General features: G+C 41.7%; 1 protein-coding gene across 1 annotated transcript; it reads left to right on the top strand.

Annotated features, from left to right (window-relative positions):
* Positions 1 to 8,976: 8,976 nt before the first annotated feature.
* Positions 8,977 to 9,853, top strand: LOC122657662 (protein GLUTAMINE DUMPER 5). The gene has a single exon (XM_043852435.1). The coding sequence runs from the start codon at positions 9,034 to 9,036 to the stop codon at positions 9,574 to 9,576; it is 543 nt and encodes a 180-aa protein (XP_043708370.1). The 5' UTR covers positions 8,977 to 9,033; the 3' UTR covers positions 9,577 to 9,853.
* Positions 9,854 to 10,678: the final 825 nt, after the last annotated feature.

Here is a 10,678-nt window from a genome sequence, read left to right as displayed (position 1 = left end):
CCCATTCCTGCAAGCAAGTTGCACAGGATCCTCGATTTTTGTTTGTATTATACAGAAAATCCAATCACGTGCCTCAAAAAAGAATCATTTATATATTATTAATTCTTCAGATTCCATTTCACTCACTATGATTAGTCAATGGAGATCCCCTTAGAAGACTGCATGGGATGTTGTGGGCACCTGCCAAAAGAGAATCTCTACGGTTACGTCAACAGTGAAGGGGGTTCACGAAAACGGCTTAACTATATTTGGGGGCGTTTCCCCGTATCAAAGACAATAGAGGAAGAGATGACGTGGCAGGACGAATCTACAAGTGCGCGTTACGCACAGTGTGCCGTATAACAGAAGCAGCGAAAGCCAAGAGTTTCGTCAGAACCATTTATATATAGTTTTTGAGTTAGAAAAAGACAGGAAAGGAACTGACAGGTCAGATTGCATGATAGCGAGAGAGAGAGAGAGAGAGAGAGAGCGGAAAATGCGGAATGCGTGGATTCCAAAAACAAGCTCTCCTCCACGTCAGCAATTAAAGAAAAAGAAAAAGAATAAACATTAGCTTCTGTTCTTCGCTGCGTGCCACCGGACAATGAAGGCTGTTTCTACTTTTGACGCCGTTGGAAACCGCGCCACCGGTTTGGCCCTTTTTTTTTTTTTTTGCCTTTTGTTAATTTTTATATAAAGAGGTTTGGCCCTTCTCCGAGTTATTTATAAGGGAATTAGTTTTCTATCTCGGCGTGGCAAAGTAGTTTTCTGTCTCGATGTGGTCTATGCCAGCACTCTCATGTGTTTCTCTCTCTCTCTCTCTCCTCCTCAAAATAAGGGGGTAGAGGTCTTTTCAAATGAAGAGGAGAGAAGAACACTCATGAGAACACTCCTAGACAAAGAAATTTCTCCTTTTATATATATAGGGAGGGGGATTGCTGTTAGGCTACGTGGACTACACCAGTGTGAGGGTATCCAGTAGGGATGATGTTTCTCATTTCACAAGGGTGGTGGGAATGGGATGATCATTTCACTCTTCTTGTGTTTGGGTGCAAGCACCACGCAACTTCACATTTTTTCTTCTTTTTTTTTATTATTCTTTTATATCTAAACCGCCTGTTTCTATCCAAAATTGGGAGAGGGGGTACAATAATGTCTCGAGTATTAGTACACATGTACACGGGATGTGTGGCAATACAATGAGGGCATTAGATTGATTGAATTGGACTCTTAAATTTGACATGTGACTAATTTAGACCATGACCTCTCTATCCAATGGTTGAAATTTACACATCATTTGTCCACGTGTTATAATAAATATCTTGTGACATTTAAAAGTCGAGGCACTGTCAAATCTAATAAAGATTGTTTTTCTCTTCTACCTATGAAATAAAGGTTGGCTAGCAATTGTAACAAAGCAATTTCTGCAAAGGAAGTTGATACAAAGATGTGAAATTCATTTATTAAGATCTTTCTTGGCTTCTTTTCGCATTATGTCATCATGTAATTGTGTGGTATAGTGCCGAACAGGCATATCTTGGTCGGACTTTTTGCAATTATGCTCTTCTAGGGGATGATATCATCATAGGATACGATAAGATTGCGAATTTTCCTTCATAAATTGTGATAAGTTATAGGCTTAGTTTGTTTTTCACGAAATGAAAATGTAAGAAAAGAAAATTAATATTATTTTGTATGATTTTGTTGTCTCTCCATTTTTTGTGACCATTTATAATGTGATGGAAAATTCGAATTCAAAATTTGAAATCATATCATGAGAGACTTAAATTTCTCTCATAGTCACAATATAAATCTCAAGGCGAGGGCGAGAAAACCGAGTTTTTACAGAAAAAATGTCATCAACTTTTCTCTTTTTAAGTTTCACCACAGTATTTTAAAGAAAGCAATCTCATATTTCTTACGATTCAATGTCTTAAAACAAACATCTATGATCATTGATCTATATTGCATGGGTAAATTATCCCTTGATATAACTTTATAATCTTTACATGTTAACCTATCAACTATTATAGTTAGAAAATGTATAACTATTATTTTGCTCACTTTTAAAGGTTATTAAATGGCATTTTCTCCTTTTAAGCAATTTTTAACCCAACTCAACTCAATTTAGTCTTATCCTAACCAAATGGGATTGGTTACATAGATCCTCTTTAGCCAATCAACACTTTCAAAGTCATACTTGTTACCGGTCCTAAGCTATGTATATTTTCCCTCATTACTTCTAGATTTAGTTTAGTGAGGCTTCCCTCTAGCACTTTTAGCGCATCTCCAATCTAAATAATTTCTTTTTTAGTAGAACCAATCTGAATAATTACACTCATTCTTGTTCTATTCATTCGAAGGTCTCTACTGCACATGTCTATGTCACCTCAAACAACTTTTTTTTTCTTCAATTTATCAAGTATCAGTGCTACTCCTAAATTAGTTATAATTTGTTCATTTTTATTTTATCTTTTTTTTTTTTTTTTTTATAATTTTCCACTCATTTAATTCAACAACATCATTTCAGCTACAATAAGTTTGTTCATAAGTAGTCTCTTTACCGCTCAACATTTAGCTCCATACATTATTATTGATCTTATAATTATCATATACACATGTTTTCTGAGTTTTAATAAAATAAAATACATCGATCACACGACACTCTAGAAGACTATTGATAAATTATGCCCGCCATAGCAAAATATAAAACTATAGTTTCTTTCTCATTCCTATTTCAAAAATTCATATCCTCCATGAATTACTTCTTATCTTCTATTACCTCTTCCAACATATCCATTTATATCCCCTATTATAATAATCTTTCTCTTGGACTAATTTCTTAACTAATCTATCCATGTGTTTCAAAAAGAAAAAATGTCTCTTAGTATTTTCATATAATTCTCTTTGAGGTGCATAAGCACTAATTATATTGATTATCTCTCCTTAATACAAGTTTGATAGATCTTAATGATCTTATCCTACCACTAATTTTTTAACTTATACTCTTATTCTTTCCACATTTCTATTATTCTGTCCCCAGTATACCATTGTTTATAATCATCTAATTTCTTAGCCTTTTTTGTATACAAGCTATGTTAATTTTTCTTTTTCTCATTATATCTATCAATTTTAAATTCTTTTTCATCTAAGTTTCTATGTTCCACATTGTTAATATAAATTTACACTTTTGCACTAGCTTCTTTACCAGCACTCACCTATAGAGTGAGAACCTTTGCCTCCTTTTCATTACATGCAACCGGGTGTTGAAGCAGTGCGTTACTTACATGGGATATACTAGCTAACCCTTGTTCACTATCCACTACACCCGATCATAGTGCTATATGATCTCATGAGAATGCCCTTGCATAAGGTAGAAAATATATCTAGGACCTATGCTAAAAGGTTTGGTTAAGATTTTTACAATGCTAACTTTCGACATGACGTACCAACCCTCCTAGCCTCTTTTATCTAGGTTAGTGATTGACAACATAAAAACATTGGTAGAGTTAATTGCTTTTGACATGATTTGAGTCAAAGAGGGGGGGGGGGGGGTTTATAATTGTGATATTTTCTTTGTGATACATTCAATATAAGAGGTAGGAGGTCTCATTGTAATTGTGCTCTCCCCTCACAAAAAACAAATACTTGGAAGACAATCTAAGCAAAACCTTATGTCAAATTGACTAGGAAGAATAATGATGATGATAATGAGTAATGATTATTAACAACTGTAATTTTCATGTTAATAGTGATATACCTAAAATCGACCTGCCTATTACTTTCTCTAAACCTTTTATCCTGTTGTCCGGATTATGACCTAAGCATTAGAGGGCCTTCAGTGGAGTCCAACTCTGTCCCTCTCTTGTGCTCATTCTCTGGTTTCAGGTGGTGTGCAGGTCTTCAGATGACACATCATCTATTCAGATTTTAGCGACAACAAATAGAAATGTTAGAATTAAAAAAAAAAACTTTGGTTGGATACAAATGTTTTAGAAGTGCATCATGACAAACATATTCTTTTCACACCCACTCTATAGTTCATAAACATGGCGTAGAGCAGACAAGGCCCTGAGAGTAAAGACAATGGCAAATGAAGAATACTTTTGTTTTATTTTTTATTTCCTTTACATTTTTGTAAATGAAACCAATTTATTTTGAATTGATATCTAAATTAGGTTCATTTTCCATGTGATGTAAGGAGAAGAAGATGTTCTAAAAAATAGAAGAACAAGATGACTGTTATGTGCAATAGTCTCACATCGGTCCCATAAGGGCTTGGATGTGGGCATATATAATATTGGGTTCCCTCTCCTTGTAAATCGATTTATGAGGGTGAGTTCTTCCAATCATAACATTGGTGCTTTCATTGACCCGTCCTTTGCGGTTGGCTACTTGGGAGGGGCGACCTGGTGCTAGAGTGTGAACCGCTAGGAAAGGGTTACCTACCGCTGGGATAGAGTCTTGGAGTAGAGTGGAGCTGCCTAGAAAGGGCTACCTAATCCGGAGTGGGCCGACAAGGACGTCGGCCGTTAAAGGGTGGGGTAATGTTATGTGCAATAGTCTCACATCGGTCCCATAAAAGATTGGATGTGGACATATATAATATTGGGTTCTCTCCCCTTGTAGACCAGTTTATGAGGGTGAGTTCTTCCAATCGTAACAATGACTTAAGTACATAATGTGTGCATATCACAATTTTGTTTTTTCTTTTGGGTAAGGGCATATCACAATTAACACTATATAGTATCGTTTCTCTGATACAATAAAATATTTAAGTAAAAAAATAATTATTATTACGTGGCTTTTAGTAAACGTTATTAGTTATGCACCATGAGACGAAGAAAAGTTTTGAAAAACTTTGTTATGGTCAAATATTATAATTTATATTGGATCTCTTGTGCTTGATACATCCAATATTCACCGGGCCAATCAGCGGCCGCCACGTGTCATAGGGCGACCGGCTCCAGAACCAAGGGGAACGAACCGGGGTCCCAGCACCCGAGCGCGGCCAGTACCCAAGCGCGGCCACACCCAGGCGCGGCCTGCACCAGGCGCGGCCACACCCAGGCAGCCTCTCACCCAGGCACGGCCCCACCCAGGCGCGGCCACACCCAGGCACGGCCACCACTCAGGCGCGGCCTCACCAAGGCGTGGCCACACCCAGGCGCGGCCTCTCGTCCAAGCGCGGCCTGCACCAGGCGCGACCACTACTCAGGCGCGACCTCACCTAGGCGCGGCCACATCCAGGCGCGGCCTCTCACCCAGGCACGGCCACACCCAGGCACGGCCTCACCCAGGAGTGGCCACCACTCAAGCGCAACCTCACCTAGGCGCGGCCACACCCAGGCGCGGCCTCTCACCCAGGCGCGGCCTCTCACCCAGGCATGGCCTGCACCTAAGCACGACATCGTGGAAGCAGACGTGACGTGCACGGACATTGGGCTACTCATCTATGACCCAATTGTATCACTACAGACTCATGTCACACACCCACAGGCACAGCCATCCCAGGCGTAGCCTCACACCCGCAGGCGGTGGCCACCCAGGCGCGGCCTCACGCAGGCGCGGCGACCCAGCGGCTTCACGCACGCAGGCGCGGCCACCCCAGGAGCGGCCTCACGCCCCACAAGCTCGGCGACCCAGGCGCGGCCTCACACCCCACAGGAGCGGCCTCACTCCTGCAGGCGCGGCCTCACCTAGGCGCAGCCCTGCATAAAAAAAAAAAAAAAAAAGGAAAAAGAAAGAGAAGGGGTCGAACTTACCTCAAGGGGAAGGCGATCGCACGGGGAGGCAGGCACACGACGACGCGGCCACACCACTGGCATGATCAAGTGACAGAGACCACCAGAGGCAAGGCACTCAAGCCAAACACCACTGAAGCCCTCCCAGCAAACAAGACACCAAGTGAGCACAAAGCAAACACAAGGACCCAAAATCAAGCAAAAATGGATACTAGTCTAGGTGACCCAAAGACAAACACATGGTGGGCACCAAAAAGAGGACAAAAAACAAGAAAGAGGAATGAGAAGTGAAAGAAGAGAAAGTGAAGGAGAAGGACATATGTCTACAAAAAACAAAAGATGAAAAAGTGCAGGAGGAAAGGTTTGAACCCCCAACCTCTCCTACCTCATTACTAGATTTACAGGCAAGCCCCGCAAGGAAAGTCTATTCGCAACGGACTCCTCACTATGTAAAGGCATCTACTCTCTTGGACATCCTATCCCAAGAGAGTGGGGGGCAAATGATACATCCAATATTCACCGGGCCAATCAGCGGCCACCACGTGTCACAGGGCGACCCGCTCCAGAACCAAGGGGAACGAACCGGGGTCCCAGCACCTGGGCGCGGCCAGTACCCAGGCGCGGCCAGCACCCAGGCGCGGCCTGCACCAGGCGCGACCACACCCAAGCGCGGCCTCACCTAGGCGCGGCCCCACCCAGGCGCGGCCACACCCAGGCAAGGCCACCACTCAGGCGCGGCCTCACCAAGGCGTGGCCACACCCAGGCGTGGCCACACCCAGGCGTGTCCTCTCGTCCAAGCATGGCCTGCACCAGGCGCGGCCACACCCAGGCGTGACCACCACTCAGGCTCGACCTCACCTAGGCGCGACCACATCCAGGCGCGGCCTCTCACCCAAGCACGACCACACCCAGGCGCGGCCTCACCCAGGAGTGGCCACCACTCAAGCGCAGCCTCACCTAGGCGTGGCCACATCCAGGTGCGGCCTCTCACCCAGGCGCGGCCACACCCAGGCGCGGCGTCTCACCCAGGCATGGCCTGCACCCAAGCACGGCATCGTGGAAGTAGACGTGACGTGCACGGACATCGGGCTACTCATCTATGACCCAATTATATCACTACAGACTCATGTCACCACCAGGACTCTAGGCCACCGCTTAGAAGTCATGTCACCCAGACGGATTCAAGCACCAATGACGTTATCACCACACGCGGGAATCTATCCACCAAGGATCTTGATACCACCAGGACACTCCCTCCCACGGGGAAATGGCCAATCAGGATAGAGCCCCGTTACCCAGGGCCTCAATCCACTCAACGGCACACTCGCCATCAAACTGGGACTCTCCACACCGCCATATACTACTATAAAAGGAAAGGTACACCACCCTTAAGGGGACATCTAATCTCATATTGAATAATCACTATTCATCTATTTATGCCAGGAGATCTAACTTTGGCATCGGAGAGCCCTAGGCCGGGACCACACCGGTTCTCTCTGTTGACCCCTTTGGTCCACTTGTAGGTGACGACACTCGCAGGACCGCTCAACGATTTCTTGACGCAACAATGCTATTAAAAGGTTAATCAAATTGTAAAATCTAAGTTACATCAAACTTTGAAGGCATCTTGCACCGAAGAAAAAAAAAAAAAAAAAAATTTTAGGCACCGTTTGCATAGGATTCCAATTCTAAAGAATTTGAATAGTTTAGTTAATTCTAGGCTGTGTTTTTCTCAATCTAGAATGAATTCTGAAGCGGAGAAATAGAAAAAACTTGGGCTATGTTTGGTATGCATTCTCAGAATATATTTAAGGTCTAGAATACATTCTGAAAGATGATTTTTCTCTATTTTCTCGCATTCAGAATGTGTTTTGTTGTTGGTGAAGCTTGATTTTGGCCAGAAAGTGCGGTTGAGATCTTCAGAGGGTTTTTTGGCCTCGAAACGACCTCGAAATTGCGAAAAATGACGTACATTGCTGCCAAAGGCTAGGTGTTGTGTTGGGCTCGTCGAGATCTTTGAAATGAGTACTTTAGAGCCATATGTTATGTTTTGGTCCGGTCCTATTTTTTTGACAATTTTGGGTCAAGGGCATTTTTGTACTTTCAAAGGTTAGGGCTTTCCTATATAATGTTCTTATCTCTTTGAGATGGGGTTAAGAAGGTTTGTAACATTTTCAGAAAAATAGTGAAATCTGTTCTATTGCTCGACCGTAAATGTAGCTTCCCACCTTGGAGGTGAACCACGTAAATCTCTGTGTTGTATGTTGTGTGTACTTTCTTTATTCCATTTTTCTTCATGCAAATCACCATTCTGGGCAATATTTTTCTTAACGCGTTCTAGATCTAAAATCTATTCTAAGAAAACATATCAAACACAGCCTAAACTCATATTCTATTCCGAGAATGCATAACAACACATCTCTAGAATTGCAAAATTAGACTCTCCTATATTAGAATTCCTTACCATGAAGTGTACCCTAAAATGCCTAAATTTCTTTGAATTCAAAATCCAATTCAACATATTCCAAAATTCCAACCTCAATTCTCCACTCTTATTTCAAAAGGTTTTAGTGGCTGGTTGGTAAAATCTGTGAAAGTTGTACAATGGATCAAGGATCTAATCGCATATTCACCTTTGATACTCTTAACACTAATTAGCCACGAAAACTTTTTGAAATTTAAGAAAGTAACCATAACTTAAAGCATGAAAAAAAGCCCCAAATTGGGGTTAATTTCCAAGCAAACTCACTAGGCCAATGAGCCCTTTGTCCCCCAACCCACAATTCCTCCTTCATATCATAGCTGTCACTCTCAAACACAATCCTTCTCTCCCTCCCATCTCTTCATTGATCTAATTTTAGTGCGTTTCCACAGTATTCTCTCTCTTTGCTTATGTAAGTAATGTAGGGTCCCTTTGCTTTGGATAAGTTTTCTCATTAAAACAGAGGGGAAACAAAAATAATAAATAGTTTAAAAAAAACAATTATAATAAATAAAGAAAAAGGTTTTCCATTTTTTAAAAAAAAAAAAAAAAAACCCAAGTGGAATATTGCCCCTAAACCCACTTTCCAAAAGAAACTTCTTAGGCAAAATGACGACATTTCCATCAAGCCCATATCAAATCTCACCTCTCTTAGAAGCAAAACCCTCTCTTTCTCTCCCTCTCTTTTCCTTTATAAATACCCATTCACCCATTAGCCGTATCTCATCCAACTCACAAACACCTTTGAGCTTTCCTTGGTTTTCTCTCTTTCTCTTACTCTTACAATACTCTCTCAAAATTCTCTGATTTCTCTTCTCGGAGGAAAAATGAGGACCTTAAACTCAATAGCACCGACGGGGTCACAGTCTGCAATGATACAGCACTCGCCATGGCATTCTCCGGTTCCTTACCTCTTCGGTGGCTTGGCGGCTATGCTGGGTTTAATAGCTTTTGCTCTGCTCATCCTTGCTTGTTCTTATTGGAAACTTTCTGGGTATTTAGAGAACGGTGACGGTGCCGAAAGAGATCCCGAAAGCGGAGACGAGAAGGGTGGTGATGGAATCAAAGTTCAGACTGTGTTTGAAGAAAAGATTGTTGTGATCATGGCAGGGGACGAGAAACCCACCTTCATTGCTACACCCATTTCAAGCAGGGCTTCTTCTTTTAATGATAACAAGAAGAAGAACAACAGTGAAGAGATTGAAAAATCTGAGAAATCTGAGATACCCAAAGAAGAAGCGGGTCACCAAGAACAACAGCAACAACAAGAAGAAGCAGAGCAGAACAGAGAGACAAGCCAAAGCCAGAGCCAGAATCAGGAGACCCAGGAGACCCAGAACCAGAACCAGAACCAGAACCAGAATCAGTGAGCGCTGTTCTAATCATCTTCTCTCTTTTTTTTTCTGATATCAATCTTGCCTGTGGAGAGGAGATAGGGAAAGCTCATAATTCAGGTTTTGGATTGTTCACTGAATATGAGCTTTTTAGTGGTAGATGACGCCATGGGAGAGTTGGAGATTTGCAGATTATGAATATTTATTTTTTCTTCTCTCCCCCCCTCCCCCACCCCTCCTCTTTTTTTCTTAAGAACTCCTCCGGGAATGTAAAAAATTGAGACGAAATCAAAGAAAGCTTTGGTTCAGAAAATTTTCATCTTCTGTTTTTCGTCTTCTATACTATTAATCTGATCCAGTGATTACTGATAACTCCAGCATGAAAAGTTGAGAACAAAGATCCGATTTTTTTGAGAAAAAATTAAAATCTTGTGTGTTTGGAAGAAAACCCATAAAAGAAATCACGTGAAACAACCAGTCATGAAGGGCTTTTCACTCTCACATGTATCTCGGGGAACTCCAACGGTGAGACTCATAACCGGCGGTGAAAGAAGTTTCTTTCTTTTCCTATTTTTTTTTTTCTTTTAAGAATTTTCTAGTTTGTAACTTAAAATGCAAGTTAGGGGAGAGAGATGGAGGGAGCACGTGTCCTATGATAATTGGTTACAGTTAGAGAAGAACAGGTGTACGCAACTTTCACTCTGAAGTGTGCAGCTGTAGCGGATGCGGCGAAGCGAGACTGTGTAGGTAATTTATTATTTTTTTTTAATGGGATTGAAAAATTAAGAATAAATAAGAGAGAATTTTAGGGTGAAAAAGCTTGTATTCCAAAGTTTCCAACTGCCATGTGCTGTTGTTGTGGATTTACAGTCAGACCCCCACCTGTTGTATTCAAGGGTGGAGCCCACTTTAAGACTGTGGGTCCCGTAAATTGATAAAGCCCATTACGAAACTGCCATTCAGATTAGAATTAGATCAGGACTTATAAATGTAATGGCTGACAATTAAGACTAGAAATCAAACGGTTGATCTTTTTATCATTTCCTTCAATTTTTTCCCCTTTATTTGGGGGGTGGGGACGAAGCTATAAAGTAACAAAATCAGGATGATTTAGAGATTTAAAGGGAAATGACACTTT

Source organism: Telopea speciosissima, chromosome 4 (assembly GCF_018873765.1).
Source record: "Telopea speciosissima isolate NSW1024214 ecotype Mountain lineage chromosome 4, Tspe_v1, whole genome shotgun sequence".
Classification (NCBI taxonomy): Eukaryota; Viridiplantae; Streptophyta; class Magnoliopsida; order Proteales; family Proteaceae; genus Telopea; species Telopea speciosissima.
This window is presented reverse-complemented; position numbering and strand designations above follow the sequence as displayed.

Coding starts and splice junctions, on each gene's coding strand:
- LOC122657662 (XM_043852435.1), top strand. CDS start 9,034: ATGAGGACCTTAAACTCAATAGCACCGACGGGGTCACAGTCTGCAATG.